Genomic DNA, 21,056 nt, shown 5'->3' on the forward strand with positions numbered 1-21,056 from the left:
CTATTCAGGGCAACTAGGCAAGAAAAATAAGTAAAAGGCATCCAATTGATAAGGAAGACATAAAATGATCCCTACTTGCATATGACATGATTGTGTACACAGAAAGCCCTAACAAATCCACATATGCACACACACAAAACTACTACAGGTAAGAAAGTTCAGCAAAGTTGCAGGATACAATAACAATATGCAAAAATCATTGTTATTTCTATAAATTAGGCATGAGAAAGCAAAATAATGAAATTACAATACCATCAAAAACTGTAATACTTATGAATACATTTAACAAGTCAAGATTTGCACACAAACTATAAAACATCATTGAAAGAAACAAGAGACTTAATAAATGGGAAGATATCCTATGTTCATGGATTGAAAGACAATACTGAAGATAGCAATACTACTCATAAAGTTACAAATTAGCAAAAAAAATAATCTAACTTAAGTTTTAAAATATTTTATTACCAAAATAATGTTTATTGTAGATCATATGCAAAATAAAAGTAAATACAAAGAAAAAAAATAAAGATAGCAACACTCTCCAAAGTGCTCTATGGATTCAATGGAATCCCTTTCAAAATCCCAGCTAATTTTTGCAAAAATTGAAAAGCTGATCCTAAAATTCACATGGAAATGCCTAAATAATTTTTTTTTAAAAAGGAGCAAATGTGGAGGTCTCACAGATCCCAATTTCAAAACTTACTACAAATCTACAGTAATCAAGGCTGTGTGGTACTAGTACAGGTCAATGGAACAGAACTGAGAGTTTAACTGAGAATCAAGAAATAAATTCATACACTTATGATTGCTTGACAATCATAGACAAGGGTGCCAACACAACTGAATGGGTAAAGAACATTCTTTTCAATGAATGATTATGGGGTAACTGGATATCCACATGCAAAAGAATGAAGTTAGACCCAGACCCCATATCACATTAAAAAAATTATTTAAAATGGATTAAAGAATCAGGAGAACAAATACTGTTAAAAAGTCCATACTACCTATAGCGATCTATAGATTTAATGCAATCCCTACCAAAATATCAACAGCATTTTTCACAGAACTAGAACAAATAATCCTTAAGTTTGTATGGAACCACAAAAGACCTTGAATAGCCAAAGCCATCTTGGGGGGGGGGGGAGAACAAAACTAGAGATATCTTAATCCCAGATTTCAAGATATATTACACAAAGAGACAGTAATCAAAACAGTATGGTATTGGCAGAAAAAAAAAATAGACCCATAGATCAGTGGAACAGAATAGACAGCCCAGAAATAAATTCATGATTATCTGGTTGATTAATCTATGACAAAGGAGACAGGAATATGCAAAGGCAGAAAGACAACCTCTTCAACAAATGGTGCTGGGAAAACTGGACAGCTACATGCAAAAGAACAAAACTAGATCACGTTCTATACCATACACAAAAATAAACTCAAAATGGATTAAAGACCTAAATATGAGACCTGAAACCATAAAAATCCTAAAAGATAGCACAAGCAGTATCAGCCACAGCAACTTTTCCAGATATGTCTCCTAAGGCAAGGAAAACAAAAGCAAATAACTATAAATAAATAATAACTAAAATACTACTGGGACTATATCAAAACTAAAAGCTTCTGCATAGCAAAGGAAACAACCAACAAAACTAAAAGATAACCTATTGAATGGGAGAAGGTATTTGCAAATGATATGTCTAGTAACAGGTTAGTATCCAAAGTGTATAAAGAACTTACACAACTCAACACCAAAAAAATTCCAAGTAAAAAATGGGCATAGGATATGAACAGACATTTCTCCAAAGAAAACATACAGATGGCTAACAAACATAAAAAGTGTTCAACATCACTCATCATCAGGGAAATGCAAATCAAAACCACAATGCAGTATCACCTCAGACCTGTCAGAATGGCTAAATTTAAGAACACAGGAAACAACGGGTATTGGCAAGGATGTGGAGAAAAAGGAACCTTCATGCACTGTTGGGAAATGCAAACTGTACAGCCACTGTGGAAAACAGTACGGAGGTTCCTCAAAAAAGTTAAAACAGAATTGCCATGTGATCCAGTAGTTCAACTACTGGGTATTTACCCAAAGAAAATGAAAACATTAATTTGAAAAGATACATGCACCACTATGTCTACTGCAGCATTATTTACAATAACCAAGATACGAAGCAACCCAAGTGTTCATCCACAGATGAATGGATAAATAAGACGTGGTATATATGTACAATGGAATATTAAGTCAGTCATAAAAAGAATGAAACATTGCCACTTGCAGCAACACAGATGGATCTAGAGGGTATAATTTTAAGTGAAATATATCAAAGAGATGTAAATATCATGATTTTACTCAAATGTAGAATTTAAGAAACAAAACAAAGAAATAAAGAGACAAAAAAAGACTCTTAAATATGGAAAACAATAGGTGGTTGCCAGAGGGAGAAGAGTGGGTAGATGGGTGAAATAGATGAAGGGGATTAAGAATACACTTATCATGATAAACAACGAATAATATATAGATTTGTTCAATCACTATAGACCTGAAACTGATATAATATTTTATGCTAATTATACTGGAATTTTAAAAAAAATAGACCAAAGACCTAAATGTAAGAGCTAAATCTATAAAGGTCTTAGAAGAAAACATATAGGGCGTCTGGGTGGCTCAGTTGATTAAGCAACTGTCTTCAGCTCAGGTCATGATCCCGTGGTCCTCCTATTGAGTCCTGTGTCCCTGCTCAGCGGAAAGCCTGCTTCTCCCTCTCCCTTTGCCTGCTACTCCCCCTCTTGTGTTCTCTCTCCCTCCCTCTTTCTGTTGGATAAATAAATAAAATCTTAAAAAAAAAAGAAGAAGAAAATATAGGTATAAACCTTCATGATCTTGGATTAAGCAATGGTTTCTTAGATATGATATCAAAAGCACAAGCAACCTGGGGTGCCTAGGTGGCTCAGTTGGTTAAGCATCCAACTCTTGATTTTGGCTCAGGTCATGATCTCAGGGTCATGAGCTCGAGCCTAGTGCAGAGCCCACTTAAGATTCTTTCTCTCCCTCCCCCTACACACTCTTTCTAAAAAACCAAAACCTAACTAAAACAAAACAAAAAAAACACACAAGCAACCTAAGAAAAAACAGATAAAATGGATTTCAACAAAATCAAAAAAACTTTTTTGCTGCAAAGCATGTTATTAAGAAAATGAAAAAAAGCCCAAAATGGAAGAAAATTGAAAACTATGTATTCAGTAAGGGTCTAGTACCCAAAATATATAAAGTACTCTTACAACTCAATGATTAAAAAGGCAAATAACCCAATTTAAAAATGGGAGAAGGATCTGAACAGACATTTCTTCCATGAAGATTACAAATGGGCAATAAGCACATGAAAAATGTTCAACATCACTGGTCACTAGGGAAATATAAATCAGAACCACAATGAGTTATCACTTTATATCCAGCAAGATGACTATAATCTAAAAGAAGGACAATCACCAGTACTGGCAAGGATATCAAGAAAATTACTTTTGAAAAAATTTTTTGCTTTTGAAAATTTTGAAAAAATTTGAAATTTTGAAAAAATTTGAAAAAAATTTGAAAAAATTTGAAAAAATTTTGAATTTGCAAAATTTAATTTTGAAAAAATTTGCCACTTTGAAAAACAGTCTGGTAGCTCCTCAAAAGGTAAAACGCAAAGCAAAACTTTTTTTAACTTAAAAAAATGTTAAATGCATAATTACCATGTGACCTAGCAATTCCACTTCTAATAAATATATATCTGAAATAACTGAAAACATATATCCACACAAAAACTTGCACACCAATGTTCACAGAAGCATTATGCATAAAAGCCAAAGAGTGGAAACCACCCAAAGTCCATTAATTGGTAAATGAATAAACCAAATTGGTATATCTATGTAATGGAATATTATTCAGCCTAAGTCAAAGACGCCAGACATAAAAGGTCACTGTATGACCCACTGCTATGAAATGTCCAGAACAGGCAAATCCACAGAGACAGAGAGTAGTTTAGTAGTTGTCAGAGGCAAGGTGGAAGGAGTAATGAGGAGGGAGAGCTAATGGGCATGAGGTTTCTCTTTGGGGTGATGAAAATGTTCTGTAATTAGATAATGGTGATAGCCTCATAATTTTGTAAGTGTACTTAAAACAATTAACTTACATACTTTAAAATGGTTAATTTTATGGCATATGAATTAAATCTTTAAAAAAAGATATTCATCTACATAGCCCCAATACTACCAACAAAACCAGGATATTAACACTGATTTACTACTACCATATAATCCTCAGACTTCATTTAAGTTTTTCTAAGCATCCCAATAATACCATAAATGTAAGCTTACACACACACACACAACCATCCAGTCCAGAATCACACATTCTATTTAGTTGTCATGTCTTTTTGATGTCCTTCAATCTTAAACAGTTCTCTAGTATTTTATTATTTATTATAAATATGTGTTGAATATCAGAATCATTCCTAAGAATTCCTATACATTTAAATAACTATAATTAATAATTCACACATCCTTCTGGAATAGCACTTCCAATTAGTAGCTACCAGCCTTATATGGCTACTGAGCACTGGAAATAAACCTAATTTAAATTGAGATATACACCTTATTTCAAGACATGAAACATTTCAGTAATAAATTTTTATACTGATTACATGTTGAAATAATATTTAAATATACTGAGTTAAATAAAATATATTATTACAATTATTTTCACCTATTTCTTTTCAACATGGCCTTCCTTAATGCGGTTACCAAAAAATTTTAAATTACATATATACTGGACAGTGGTGTTCTATGAGTTTCTGGGTTAGCAATAGGGAATAAAGAGGTCAAAAGACTGAGAACTAGATATGTATGGCCTCCGAGAGTAAGGACAGTAAATAAAAATCCTTGCATAGCTCTAAAACTTTGCTAGCTAAAGGAACCATCCATTCAAATGGATGCCATAAAAGAGACACGAGGAAATATAGGCATCAAAGAATATATTATCTTAGTGAACTTTCTTTTTAAATGTCTCCAGGGGTCCCTACTCCCTAATCCTGTGCTAACATTATACATATGTTTGCACAGAGGAGGTCAAAAGCTATAGTGCTCTCACTTGTTTTCTCCATGGGCAACTAACTTATTTGCTCGCCTCTTTATTCCACTTAGTCGATTTCAATCCTCTGGCCTGAAGTAAAAGCTCCAGAGATGTAATCCCTTTTTTCCCTTCAGTCTCTTATCTCAATAGCACCCTCTAGTAATGTAATGTTTCCTCAAATCCTAAGAGTCTCTGGATGAAGAGAAATAAACATTTAGTTAATTTTGTCATTACTGACCTGCATTTCATATTTCAGAGTCATGTGGAAGCACCAGGATCCCATTCCTACCACTGAAATTAAAACAAACAAATAAAAAAAGACGATTAGCATAAAATTCATTGGGGCTGGCCAGAGTTATGTGAGAAGATAGTAAGACAATGCAAAGCACTGTATTTTAAGAACAAAGTTTATAAAATCTATGGCAGGATACAGCAGACTCTGAGTAAGTTCTATAATTGATGAAATTTTGGTATAGGAAAAAAAACCAAGTACAGTATAAATTCTCATAAATTCCCTCCACTAAGTGGATTCACTGGATTAAACAGTATTTTCCATTCTTTCTGTAAAATATACTACCTGATACTCAGGATAAGCTTTCTTTTATTTTAACAGAGACAGAAGTTTGTTGACTACACTGCAAGGGAGTGGTGGACAGGACAGCAAAGGAGAGACTGTCTGCCTCTCATGATAAGCTTTACAGCTTCAATATTACAGGATGATGATTATAGCTAGTTAGCTACTCTAGTACTTTTATCCAAATAGCTGAATTGTATATACTTACTAAGAGCCAGACAGTTATGTTTGTTCCCAAACCTGTTAATGCCACTGCATTTAGTTATCAGAAATATGATTGCAAAAAGTGAGTTCTTGTTTCTACAAAAACTATTTAAAATGCTTAAAACAGACTCAATAAAAGAGAGTTGCTAATAAATACTACTATTGAATTAACTGTGGGTAAGATACCTGTTAGACTGAGAAAAAAATAGTAAAAATCTAAAGATTCCATATTTAGGTCTCCAATTTCTTCCCAAGTGCCTCTATTTTAAATAAACTTTCATTTTAGGGTTTTTAAAAACTTCTATTTTTTAATGCAAGAAAAGCTAAGTAAAACTATAATTAGGATCCCAAGACCACGTCATATATCAAATAATTGTCAAAGATTATATGTTTAATAAAATAAAAATTTAAGGTAGGTATATACATAATTTTATAATAATTCTGTTTTGAATTTTTAAAAATTAGCTAACGAAGTATCGGTCCCAATTACACCTAGCAAAAAGGGGTCCACATTAAGTTCAATTCAACAAACATTTACTGAGTACCTCCTATTTGCCAAATTCAGTTACAGTACAAAGATAAGATCCAATCATTTGCCTTAATGAAGCATACAGTCTAATGGAAGAGACAGGCAGAGAAGACGCCAGTAGGTAGAGATATGATAAAGAGATACACAGAATACCATGGGAACACAGTAGAGGGCACTTATGAAAGACAAAGAAAAAAACCCACGGGAGTTAGCCTTAAGGATGTATAAGAGTTGGCCCAATAAACATGGTAAACGGAGGTGTCACCAAATAATTTGTACTCTTACTTTTAAAAAAGATTTCAATTAATTAATTAATTATGAGAGCATGCAAGTGCAACACCAGTGGGGGGTGGAGCAGAGGAAGAAGAGGGAGAGAATCTCAAGCAGACTCCAAGGTGAGTGTGGAGTCTGGGACAGGCTTGATCCCATCACCCGAATATCATGACCTAAGCCAGAACCAAGAATTGGACACTTAACTGACTGAGCCACCCATGTGTCCCTTGCTACTTTTTTTTTTTTTTTTAAGATTTACTTATTTGAAAGAGAGAGAGAGAGCACAATCAGAAGGGTCAGAGGAAGAGGGAGAGAACCTCAAGACTCCAAGCTGAGCACAGAGTCCAACACAGGGCCCGATCTCACATCCCTGAGATCATGACCTGAGCAGTAACCAAGAGTGTTCCATTACTCCAGCTTCAAAAAAAAACAAAAAACACTAAATATATTATCACATTATTTTTGCTGTTTAACATGAGATGACAGAAGAAAACAAGTTACTGCACTCATTTTACTAAAGAAATGAGGAAGCAGGGATAGGTGGCTCAGTCAGTTAAGCATCTGCCTTCAGCTCAGGTCATGATTCCAAGGTCCTGGGATTGAGCCCCACATTGGGCTCACTGCACTTCTCCCTTTCCCTCTGCCCCTGCTTGTGTTCTCTCTCTTGCTCATTCTCCCTCAAATAAATAAAATCTTAAAAAAAAAAAAAAAAAGAAAGAAAGAAAAGAAAGAAAAAGAAAAAAAGAAGCAGCAGAATGGTTGAGGTCTTTTTTCCAAAGGAGATATTAGAAAGTGCAAAGGTGGATAAATTAATGCAAGGGAGGGGGAGCCCACAAATTCTGTGAGTTAAAGTCACATAATATACTATGAAATTAAAAAAAAATTAAAATGCAGTGGAATGACTACTCATTCTGAAAAGTAGACTGGCCACTTAATTGTGCTCTACTCAAGAACTGTTTTGGTACAAACCTTTTCAAATATTCTCTTGTACTTTTTATTATATATCATTAAAAGCCTGACTTTCGGGGCGCCTGGGTGGCTCAGTGGGTTAAAGCCTCTGCCTGCGGCTCAGGTCATGATCCCAGGGTCCTGGGATCGAGCCCCACATCGGGCTCTCTGCTCAGCAGGGAGCCTGCTTCCTCCTCTCTCTCTGCCTGCCTCTCTGACTACTTGCGATCTCTATCTGTCAAATAAATAAATAAAATCTTAAAAAAAAAAGTATTTATTAAAAAAAAGCCTGACTTTCAGAGCTCTCTACAATTTACTTCAACAATCTACTTAAGAAATGTAATAGAAGAGCATCATCTTTCTCTACTCAATGTTTTCTCACTTTAAAGTAAGCCAACGATTTTTGCTAAAATTTATCAGCTTTATTGAGATAATTCACATACTATAAAATTAATTTAAGGTGTGCAATTCAATTGTTCTTAAAATGTTCAGACTGTGCAGCCATCATCATTATCTAATTTTAGAACAGTTTCATCATCCCAAAGAGAAATCTCATACCTATTTGTAGTCACTCCCTATTTCTCTTCAAACCTAGACAACCACTAATGTATTTTCTGTCTCTATAGATTTGCCTGTTCTGGACTTTTCATATAAATAGAATCATACAATATGCAATCTTTTCTGTCTGGTTTCTTTCACTCAGCATATTTTCAAGGCTCATTCATATTATAGCATATATCAAAAATTACCTTTAGAAGGTAATTAGGGGGGGTGCCTGAGTGGCTCAGATGGTTAGGCGTCCGCCTTGGGCTCAGGTCATGATCCCAGGGTCCTGGGATGGAGCCCCACATCATGCTCCCTGCTTGGCAGGGAGTCTGCTTCTACTTCTCTTTCTCCCCATTGTTCCCCCTGCTTGTGCTCTCTCACTCTGTCAAATAAATAAATAAAATCTTAAAAAAAAAAAACAACAACAACAAGGAAGGTAATTAAATTTAGATGAGGTCAGGAAGGTGAGGCCCCATGATGGGATGAGTGTCCTTAGAAGACCAGGAAAAGATAGGACCGTACTCTCAATCTTCCTGCGTGAGTCATGAGAGGCCATGTGAAGACATGGAGAAGGTAGGTGCAAGCCAACATCTCACCAGAAACCAAATCAGCCAGTACCTTAATGCTGGACTTTCCAGACTCCAGAACTGTGGGAGATAAATGACTGTTGTTCAAGCCACCCAAGCTATGGTATTCTGTTATGGCAGCTCAAGTTAGTATAGACATCTAGGTTTTTTCCCACATTTTGACTATTTTGAATAACACTTCTATGAACATTCACATACAAGTTTTTGTGCAGACTTGGTTTCATATCTCTTGGGCATATATACCTAGGAGTGGAATTTGTGGGTCATATGTTAACTCTGTGTTTAGCATTCTAAAGAAATGCCAAAGTGTTTTTCAAAAGCAGCTGTATCATTTTACACTCCCATGAGCAATATATGAATTCCTCCACATCCTCCCAATACTTGTTATTGGCTGTCTTTCTGATTATAGCCATCCTAATGTACTGAAGTGGTATTCACTATGGTTCTGATTAGCATTTCCCTAATGATGGCTGCATGCCCCTCTCTTTTTTTCTTGTAGAATGTTCTATATTATAGATTTGCCTATATTTTAATGGTTTTTTAAAAAGCAGTTTTAGGTTCACAGCAAAATTGAGGTACAAATATTTTCCATACATACCCTACCTCCTCACATGCACAGCCTCCCTATCAAGATCCCTTACCACAATGGTATATTTGTTACAACTGACGCACCTACATTGGTATATCATTATCATCCAAAGTCCACAGCTTACATTTTATGGTTCACTATTGGATATGGACAAATTTATAATGACTTGTATCCACCATTACACAGAATAGTTTCATTACCCTAAATTCTCTTTGCTTTGCCATTTCATCTTTTTTTTTTTTAAGATTTTATTTATTTATTTGACAGACAGAGATCACAAGTAGGCAGAGAGGCAGGCGGGGGGCGGGGGGAAGCAGGCTCCCTGCTGAGCAGAGAGCCCAATGTGGGGCTCGATCCCAAGACCCTGGGATCATGACCTGAGCTGAAAGCAGAGGCTTTAACCCACTGAGCCACTCAGGCGCCCCTCCATCTCTCTTTCTATCTGAACCCTGGCAACCACTGATCTTTTTACTGTCTCCATAGTTCTGCCTTTTGCAGAATATTATATACGTGGAATCATACAGTATGTAGCTTTTTCAGTTAGCAATAAGTACTCTTTCTCTTAGTAATAGGCATTTAAGTTTCCTTCTTGTCTTTTCATTGCTTGATACTTCACTTCTTTATAGCACTGAATAAATATTTCATTATCTAAAGGTCCAACAGTTTACCTATTCACTTACCTACTAAGGGACATCTAAGTTGCTTCCAAGCACAGCCTTGTAAATAAAGCTGCTATAAACACCTGAGTGCAGGTATTTCTGTGAAGATAAGCTTTCAACCCTTTAGGTAAATACCAAGAAGTGTGACTGCTGAATCATATGGTGAGAGCATAGTTAATTTTGTAAAAAACTGTCAAGCTGTCTTCCAAAGTGGCTATACCATTTTGCATTCCCACCACTAATGCTGCTACACAACCCCATTTCCTTTTGAACATATTTACTGGGCTCTCAACAACATTCCAAGCATTTCCTCTGGGATAAATGAGTGAACAAGAAAGATAAGGTTCCCGTCCTCAGAACTTTAAGCCATTAAAAATATGAAAGTGGCCTTTTCAGAACTTGGGAGTCTATACACAGGGGCTATAACCCCATCTGGGGAGTCAGAAGAGGGCTACCGTGGGAAGTAACAAATAAGATAGGGCTTGAAGAGTAAACTGGAGTTAAGCAAGTAAAAGGATTTTTTTTTTTAAACAAATGAGATCATTCTATGTAGAAGCATCCTGAAGATGTAAAGGCAAGGTAGTGCATTAAAAAAAACTGAAAGACCTTGGCTTACACCATGAACAATGCTGAAATAGGGATGCAGTTAGTGAATAGACTGGTAAGATTTGTAGGCAGTAGACTGAGAAGAGGTTTTATTTATTTATTTATTTTTAAAAGATTTTATTTATTTATTTATCAGAGATCACAAGTAGGCAGAGAGGCAGGCAGGGGGGCGGGGAAGCAGGCTCCCTGAAGAGCAGAGAGCCCGATGAGGGGGCTCGATTACAGGACCCCGGGATCATGACCTGAGCCGAAGGCAGAGGCTTTAACCCACTGAGCCACCCGGGCGCCCCAACTGAGAAGAGCTTTTAAAGTCACATTTAAATCTGATTCAGAGGGCGCCTGGGTGGCTCAGTGGGTTAAAGCCTCTGCCTTCAGCTCGGGTCATGATCTTGGGGTCCTGGGATCGAGCCCTCCCTCGAGCTCTCTGCTCAGCAGGGAGCCTGCTTTCCCCCCTCTCTCTCTCTCTGCCTACTTGTGATTTCTCTGTCTGTCAAATAAATAAATAAAACCCTTTAAAAAAAATCTGATTCAGATTTGGACTTTATCCTAAAGACTAAGTTGTTAATAGCCTATAGCCTATACAAATATACCCAAATGTATGTATACACACATATACACATGCATACATACAGGGACTAATTAGTTTTGCATTTTTAAAAATATTGCTGTAGGAAAATGTCTAAAGGAGTGGTCTCTCAACCTTGATAAAAACAAAAAAAATTTTAGCAATCCCATATATGATATTTATTTATAAACTGTATATACATATTTTTTAAAACACATAAAATAGAAATTTAGATGAGGTAAAAAAGAGGTAACATATATTCAAACAGAAGTTACAAAATTTTCTTGGTATACTTCAACGGTTCATTTTCCTTACTACTTGGGCTATGAGCATTCTACTTGGCAATCACTAGTTTAAATGATAAAGACTAAACTTGCAAGGCATACATGGAGCTTCATAATCTGGTTCCACTCATTTCTTTTATTGCAACTTGTAGTTCAGTCACACCTGACTGCTTACCGGACTGGTTTCTTACCTCACACTATCAACTTCTAGTCTTCTCTGCCTTTGCTGGTCTTGTGATTACCCTCTCCTTTCAGCCTGGAATACTTACACCCTGCCATCAATCCTATAATCTATGTCTCTGCTTATTGAAATGTTATACAACTTTGGGGCACATGGCTGGCTCAGTTGGAAGAGCACAAGACTACTGACCTTGAGGTAGTAAATTTGAGCCCCACAATGAGTGTAGAGATTACTAAACAAAACAAAACAAGCCTTTAAAAAATGAAATCTCACACAATTTCTAGACCCAATTAATTTTTGTTCATTCCTATTAGCTTCTTCTTTTGAAACAATTTCAAACTTCGGAAATGTTTAAAGAATAATAAACTGCTGTGTATTTCTACTCAAAATCACCATCTTTTTTTTTTTAAAGATTTTATTTATTTATTTATTTGACAGAGAAAGAGTACAAGCAGGTGGAGTAGCAGGCAGAGGGAGAGGGAGAAGCTGAGCAGGGAGCCCAATGTGGGGCTCGATCCCATGACTGAGATCATGACCTGAGCCAAGGAGAGACATTTAACTGACAGAGCCACCCAGGTGCCCCAGAATCACCATTTCTAACATTTTGATATCTATATCCACATATATGTGTGTGTATATAGAAATGTGTGTATATATATAATTATTTTTATGAACCATGAGTACATTGGATACCTTTAATACTTCGGTCAGGGTATATCCCTTATCTATTTTAAATGTCACCTCCTAAGCCCAATCTTCCTCTGCTTCCTCCTCATTAAGATAACAATTCTAGGCATGTAAGAAGTAGTGTTTGGCTAGGCCGGTAGTTACTAGACTTGGAGAACTCTATTTTACCTAGAGGCCCCTGTTCTAGAAACTCCTGATTCAGTGCATACTCTGGTATCTGTATTTTAAAGGCTTGTCAATGATTTTCCCAAGCATCAAAAGCCAAAGATCACTACTAAATTCTAAAATTCATAAAGGCATGGTCCAGGTCTCTACAGTTCACTAAAGAATCTCCAGAACCGGGGCGCCTGGGTGGCTCAGTCATGAAGGGTCTTGGGATCAAGTCCCACAACAGACTCCCTGCTCAGCAGGAAGCCTGCTTCTCCCTCTCCCACTCACCTGCTTGTGTCCCCTCTCTTGCCGTGTCTCTCTCTGTCAAATAAATAAAAATCTTTAAAAATAAAAAAACCAACAGAGAATCTCCAGAACCTAGCACAGCACTGAAAATATAAAGAACACTTATTAAGTACTTGCTAATTGGTTGATTTTTTTTTCCTTCCTCCTCAATGATCCAGCACTTCCCATCAGAGTATGTATATTGGTAGTAGAGGGTGGTAAGGAATGTCCCTGAATTAAGAAAATAATATGAGAAATGAATCCAAAGAGGAAAAAAAATGTTATTTGGGTAGAATGTGGACAATAAGAACAGAAAGGCTTACCTCACAAGGTGATATTTGAGATAGAACTTAAGAGAGATGTGCAGACAGATAAGGTGAGGGAAAACATGCAAGTGGAGAATATATGTATAGTTTGAGTAGAGGTATGAAGATGTGGATAATATTTAGGACAAACATTTCATTCAATAGGACTAGAGTGAGTATCAGAGAGGAAGAGAAAATAAGGCAGAAAAGTGAGGTGGTAGCATATATACTGTTTTTTAGTTTGTACCTGTAAAACCAGTGCCAGGTATGGTACTATATATACCCTACCTCCAAACATTTCAAAAGGTCTACAAGGTAGTCCCACATTATTATTCTTATTGTTGTAGAGAGAAAAGAAAGTGATGTTTGGAAACATCAAATAGTAAGTGCCAGAGCTCAGAAGAGAAACAAAGTCTGTCTGCCCTAAAGCCTTTCCTTGGGTCACACCTACTCCTGGAAGCAATTAAGAGAAATATCAGAATTTTGATAAAGTTGTAGGGCAGCATGTGTCCAAGGGAACAGAACTTTTACTCAGGAAAAAATGCACGGTGTCCCATACCACCTGTGAAGTTACTAAGGAGAAATCTAGGCGAGAGAAAATATAGATTCTCAATTAGAACGATGACAACAAAAATGGAAAGAAAGAGTCTGTTCTAGAGATCACAAAGATAGAACCTGAAGACTTGGCTAATGAAGGAATGTGGGAATTCTGAGAGGAGGAGGAAGGGGACTAGTCAAGAATGAAACTGTAGTTTTGCGACCAGAATCTAAGGAAATCTGTGGCAAAGGAAACAAGGGCAGGAGGTGGTTTGCAAAGGGAAGGAGAAAAACAAACTAGGATGCCCAAAAGCATGCCTCTAATGTGAGCCAGATGGGAAACTCAGCTACAGACCTACATTTCACAGGAATTTATTTGATTTCAGGAAGCATTTTGATCACCTTGCCTCTAATCACTGCTTAACCCAGGTGCTCTCCAGATACATTAAAATATTGGAAAGAAAATGACAGGTGCCTGGCTGGCTCAGTTGGTAGAGCATGATACTCCTGACCTCGGAGTTGTGAATTCAAGCCCCACGCTGGGTGTAGAGATTACTTCAAATATATATAATAGGAAATGAGATAAGAGGATTAACAGTGATAACTGAGTCTCTTAAAATACTTCATCGTACTGACTATACCCAGATTCGGGGGAAAACTATGATGTACTTATGTGCTTTAATGGGGAAAAAGGGAATAAAAACCCTTCTAGCTATAAATCTCAATATGTCACAAAAGCAAAAGAACAATTTTTAAAGCCCCACCAAAATTAGTTTATTAATTACATAGTTTATTTTACTAAGGACTTTATTTATGAATATGGATATTTTTAGGTTTTTTTTTTAAATTTTTTAAAAGATTTTATTTATTATTTATTTGAGAGAGAGAGGGAGAGAGTGAAAGAGCACCAGCAGGGGGAGCAGTAGAGGGAGAGGGAGAAGCAGGTCCCCTGACGAACAGGGAGCCCAATGCGGGACTGGATCCTAGCACCCTAGGATCATGACCTGAGCCGAAGGCAGACGCTTAACCATCTGAACCACCCAGGCACCCTTAATATATTTTTTTTAAAGATTGTATTACTTATTTGGCAGAGAGAGAGTGAGTACAAGTAGCGTGGCAGGGAGAGAAAGAGGGAGAAGCAGACTCTCCACTGAGCAGAAAGCCTGATGCAGGGCTTTATCCTAGGATCCTGGGATCATGACCTGAGCCAAAGGCAGATGCTTAGCAGACTGAGCCACCCAGGCACCCCTATGAATTTGAATCTTAAAATGAAAAATAAGTTTGTCATTTAAGGCTGTACATAAAACTGTCTTGACAAGATACAGGTATCTAGAAATTATTCCCTAGAAACTACTGTTTCTGGTGTATAAACTTTAATAAGTCAAGGCTGATCCAAAACTTAAGAAGGGATTATTTTGTGGTAAGAATATGAATCAAGACAGAATTAGAGGCACCAAATAAAATCCTTTTAAAAGCTAGATGTGGAAATATAAGGCACATATATAAGACTCAAATTTATTTTCATTAGATAAGAAATGAGGGCAAGGTATGATTTCAGGTTATTATTCAATTCAGGAAAAGAAAGGAAAAAATATTCTGCAGATGTTCAGTATTATCTTTTTCTCAACAAAACATCTTTTCTATGATTTTAAGAAGGCTATCAAAAGAAAAATGTCCAAATCAGTTTTGGAACCTGTTTTTTTCTTTTTAAATTCTGAATCACAAAGGTGGTAAAAAACAAATTTAGTGTAAGCATATTCTCCCAACCACAATGTTCTCTAAACCCTGATCAAAAAAGTCAATTAATGTTCCCTTAAGATTAAAGTATATGGCTAGTTCACTTAGAGTTTAGGTCAGTTAGAGATACTGGTATGTCAGGAAGAGGGTAAGACTGGAACTCATGATGACTAGGGGGTGAAGCCCCAGTTCTGGTCAATAGGCAATCTTAAATCCACATGTCTGACCTTTAGTTCTCACCTATAAAATGTAACATAATATTCTCCTCTCTTTCAATACTATGAGACTATATGTGACTATTATGTGCTTTTTAAGAAAAGTATCAGAATTTTACAGATTAAATTCCAAAATAAATATTAAGTCTAAATAAATCTATATTAATCTATATAGCCACCCGAGTGGCTCAGTTGGTTAAGCCTGCATCAGGCTACGTGCTGTGTGTGGAGACCACTTAAAATTCTCTCTCCCTCTCCCCCTTTCCCTACCCCCACCGTCTCCCCTGTCTTTGAATGAATGAATGAATGAGTAAAAGTCTCTATTTAGTCTAAATCTTTAGCCTGAGATAATCCTCTGGCTCTGTGTGAACACTGAATATTCTCATTTTTATCTATCAGTATTCTGTACTGCCATCACCTCAGGACCAACATTCTCCTTCCTTCCCCAAAGCAGGATGTCTCTTTCTAGCAAAGGCCTACTGGGCTCTTGTGCTCTAGGATATCATCTGTCCTCCTAAATCTTCAATTTATGCTCACCTTTCTCTCCTGCATCATTAATGTGGACTGTTCACATACTTGCTAATATCTCCAAAAACCACCCTTCTGCCCCATTACCTACACCTCTTCACTTTCCTGAGTTTTCAAAAGAACTACCTCTACTTCCTCACCTCTCTTTCCCATCTATTCCTCAAACCCATTCACACCATAACAGTCCTTTTCTGTCTTCATCTTACTCAATCTCTAGGTGGCATTTAGTAACTGAAACACTTTCCTACCTAGTTTTCCATTATGTCCTATTCTCCTGGTTTTCTTCTCTCCTGATTACTTCTTCCTAGGTTCCTTTTTTGGCTTCTTCTACCCTTAAGGTCTAAATCAGGGGCTGTAAATTCAAATGTCCAGAGAGGCATTTGAGTAAAATAACTAAATGAAGAACAATGAGGGAACAGTAGAGATTGTGGCCAACTATACAGACCATTCTAAAGAGAATAGCTTGGACTGATTGTTCTCTATGTAGAAATACAGGCTCAGTGATGTTGCATCTTCTAATTACTCAGAGAAGGCAAAGACGGGGATTTTTCTTTTCTTCTCTTTCCTTTCCTCTTCTTTCTTGAGAAGGCAAAGACAGGGATTTTCCTTCCTTCCTTCCATCCTTCCTCCCTTCCTTCCTTTTTCTTCCCTCCCTCCTTCCTTTCTGATTTTATTTACTTGAGAGAGAGAGAGAGAGAGAATGTGACAGAGAGCATGAGTGGGGGGCGGGCACAGGGAGAGGGAGATGCAGAATCCCCAACCTCAGGCCCTGCTGAGTAGGGAGTCCCACATGGGGCTCAATCCCCGGACCCTGGGATCACGACCAGAGCCTAAGGTACATACTCGACCGACTGGGCCACCCAAGCACCACAAAGATCTGGATTTACATGGGAATTCTCTCAATTTTCAAATATAGGCAACTAATTGTAAAATGGTTAAAATTTTAAGTTTTTTTAAAAAGATTTTGTTTATTTATTTGACAGACATAAAGCAAGAGAGGGAACACAAGCAGGGGCAGTGGGAGAGGGAGAACCAGGCTCCCTGCCGAGCAAGGAGCCTGATGTGGGGCTCAATCCCAGGACCCCAGGATCATGACCTGAGCTGAAGGCAGACGCTTAACAACTAAGCCACCCTAGTGCTCCTAAATGGTTAAATTTTAAATAGGGGCCAATTAAGATGTCCGCATGCCAGATTCTACCTTTGGGTGACAAACTTGACAAAATTTATATTCATCTTTGGCCATCTTCCCTTCCTACATTCATTCCCTGAGTGATCTCATCAGTTCCCACAATTTTAAATAACAACTTAAGGACAATGGGGCCTAAAGCCCCCTCTGAACTCCAATCTCACACATTTTAACACCTTCATTTAATGTCTCACAGGCATTTCAAACTCACCATAATAAAAACAGAATTCTAGATCATCTCTCTACATACTTGCTCAAACTAGAAACCTAGAGTCATCTGAAAATCTTTAACTCCCACATTTAACACATTAATAAGCCCTACAGGCCCTATATCCAAAATATGTCCTGAATCATCTACTTCTCTCCAGCCTCCACTGTCCTAGTCTAAACCACTATCACCTCTCACTTATACCACTACAATAGTCTGTTAACTGGGTTCCCAGCTTGCATTCTTCTTCTCCACAAAGCAGTCACGGGGATCTTTTAAAAACATAAATAGAATTGTGTCACATTCCTGCTAAAAACCCTCTTAGCTTTTAGAATAAAATCCAGACTCTTTACTCTGGCCCTGCATGATGTGGCCTCTGCCTAAATTTCTCCAACCTCATATTCTGACACTTTCTCTCTTAACTACTAAAGAACATTAGGAAAAAGTCAGAAAGTAAACATATAATTACAATATGGTATATTAAATGGCATAAATATGGCATATTCAGTAATTACTCTGAATGTAAATGGGCTAAATGCCCCAATCAAAAGATACAAGGTATCAGAAACTAGATAAAAAAGCAAGACCCGTGGATATGCCATCTGCAACAGACTCATTTTAGACCCCAAAACACCGCCCGATTACACAACCTAACCTTACACCTAAAGGTACTGGAGACAGAATAGCAAATAAAGCCTAAACCCATCAAGGGAAGAGAAATAATAAGGATTAGAGCAATATCAACGGATTAATGTGAGGGGGTGGAAAACCATTTATCATGCTAATGAACATCAAAAGAAAGCTGGGGTGGCAATCCTTTTTCAGATAAATTAGATTTTAAACCAAAGACTGTTTTAATGAGAGATGAGGAAGGACACAATATCATAATTAAAGGGTCTATCCAACAAGATCTAACAATTGTAAATATTTATGTCCCTAACAAGGGAGCAGCCAATTATACAAGCCAATTAATAACAAAATTAAAGAAACACATAGATAGTAATACAATTAACAGTAGGGGACTTTAGCACCCCACTCACTGCTTTGGAAAGATCGTCTAAGCAGAAGATCAATAAGGAAACAAGGGCTCTGTATGACACACTGGACCAGATGGACATCACAGGTATATGCAGACCATTCCATCGTAAAGCAACGGAATGCATATTCTTCTCTAGTGCACAAAGAACATTCTCCAGAAGAGATCACATCCTGGGTCACGAAACAGGTCTCAACCAGTACCTTAAGACTGGGATCATTCCCTGCATATTTTCAGACCACAATGCTTTGAAACTTGAACTCAATCACAAGAGGAGAGTTGTAAAGAACTCAAATACATGGACACTAAGGAGCATCCTGCTAAAGAATGAATGGGTCAAACAGGAAATAAAATTCATGGAAACAAATAAAAATGAAAACACAACTGTTCAATACCTTTGGGATGCAGCAAAGGTGATGCTAAGAAGGAAGTATATAGCAATATAAGCCTTTCTCAAGAAATAAGAAAGGTCTTAGGGCGCCTGGGTGGCTCAGCGGGTTAAGCCTCTGCCTTCAGCTCAGGTCATGGTCTCAGGGTCCTGGGATCGAGCCCCGCGTCTGGCTCTCTGCTTGGCGGGGAGCCCGCTTCCTCCTCTCTCTCTGCCTGCCTCTATGCCTACTTGTGATCTCTCTCTCTGTGTCAAATAAATAAAATCTTAAAAAAAAAAAAAAAAAAGAAAGACGAAAGGTCTCAAATACACAACCTAACCTTACACCTAAAGGTACTGGAGACAGAATAGCAAATAAAGCCTAAACCCATCAAGGGAAGAGAAATAATAAGGATTAGAGCAAAATCAACGGAGGAGTGAGAGAAAAGAAAAAGAACAATAGAATAGATCAACTAAATTAGGATCTGGTTCTTTGAAAGAATTAATAAGGAGCTCCTGTGTGCCTCAGATGGTTAAGCATTTGCCTTCAGCTCAGGTCATGATCTCCAGGTCCTGGGATTGAGTCCCACGTCAGGCTCCCAGCCTGGCAGGGATTCTGCTTCTCCCTCTCCCTCTGCCTCTCCCCCTGCTTGTGCTCTCTGTCTCTCTCTCTCTAGTGAATAAATAAAATCTTAAAAACAGAAAAAAGAATTTGAAAGAATTAATAAGACTGATAAACCCCTGGTCAGACTTAACAAAAAGAAAAGAGAAAGGATCCAAATTAATAAAATCATGAATGAAAGAGGAGAGATCACAACCAATACCAAAGAAATACAAAAAATTTTAAAAACATATTATGAGCAACTATATGTCAACAAATTAGGCAGTGTGGAAGATATGGATTTGTTCATTCCCAGAGATGTGTAACTACCAAAACTGAAACAGGAAGAAATAGAAAACCTGAACAGACCCATAAACAGTAAGGAAATTGAAGTCTCCCAGCAAAGACTCCAGGGCCAGATGGCTTCCCACAGTAATTCTGCCAAATATTTAAAGAAAAACTAATATCTCTTCTTCTGAGACTGTTTCAAAAAATAGAAATGGAAGGAAAACTTCCACACTCTATGAGGCCAGCATCACCTTGATCGCAAAACCAGACAAAGACTCTACCAAAAAGGAAGGCGAATTACAGACCAATATCCCTGATGAACATGGATACCAAAGTTCTCACCAAAATACTAGCCAATAGGATCCAACAGTACATTAAGAACCATATGAACTTCTCAATAGATGCAGAAAAAACACTGACAAAGTAAAGCATCCTTTCTTGATTACAACTCTTCATAGTGTAGGGATAGAGGGACCATAACTCGATATCATGAAAGCCATACACAAAAAGCCCACAGCAAGCATCATTCTCAATGGGGACAAACTGAGAGCTCTTCCCCTGAGGTCAGGAACATGGCAGAGATGTCCATTTCCACCACTGCTGTTCAACACAGTATTAGAAGTCCTAGCCTCAGCAATCAGACAACAAAAATAAATAAAAAGTATCCGAACTGGCAAAGAAGTCAAACTCTCACTCTTTGCAGATGACATGATACTCCATGTCGAAAACCCAAAAGATTCCATCCCAAAATTGCTAGAACTCATATAGGCATTTAGCAAAATGGCAGGATAGAAAATCAATGTACAGAAATCAGCTGTATTTCTGTACACTAACAATCAGACAGAAGGAAGAGAAATTAGGAAGTCCATCCCATTTACAATTGGACCAAAAACCATAAGATACCTAGGAATAATACCAACCAAGGAGGCAAAGAAATCTGTACTCAGAAAACTATAAAATACTCATTAAAGAAATTGAGGAAGACAAAAAGAAATGGAAAAATGTTCTATGCTACCTAGAGCAATCTACACATTCAATGCAATCCCTATTAAAATACCATCAACTTTTTTCAAAGATATGGAACTAATAATCCTAAAATTTGTATGACACCAGAAAAGACCCTGAGTGTTGAAAAATAAAAGCAAAAGCATCACTATTTTGGATTTCAAGACTCGATTACAAAGCTGTAATCAAGACAGTGTGGTAGTGGCACAAAGACAGACACATAGATCAATGGAACAGAAGAGAGAATCCAGAAATGG

The 21,056-nt window shown here is 37.2% G+C and overlaps 1 protein-coding gene across 3 annotated transcripts in view; it reads right to left on the reverse strand.

Annotated features, from left to right (window-relative positions):
* Positions 1-21,056, reverse strand: part of ACER3 (alkaline ceramidase 3) — a 162,325-nt gene that overhangs the window by 61,093 nt on the left and 80,176 nt on the right. For all 3 annotated transcript variants that reach the window (XM_032853005.1, XM_032853004.1, XM_032853006.1), the window contains exon 3: positions 5,358-5,410. In XM_032853005.1, the coding sequence (XP_032708896.1) occupies positions 5,358-5,410 (53 nt within the window). The remainder of the gene's footprint in view (positions 1-5,357; positions 5,411-21,056) is intronic.

Source organism: Lontra canadensis, unplaced genomic scaffold, assembly GCF_010015895.1.
Source record: "Lontra canadensis isolate GAN:19392208 unplaced genomic scaffold, GSC_riverotter_1.0 scaffold7, whole genome shotgun sequence".
Lineage (NCBI taxonomy): Eukaryota > Metazoa > Chordata > Mammalia > Carnivora > Mustelidae > Lontra > Lontra canadensis.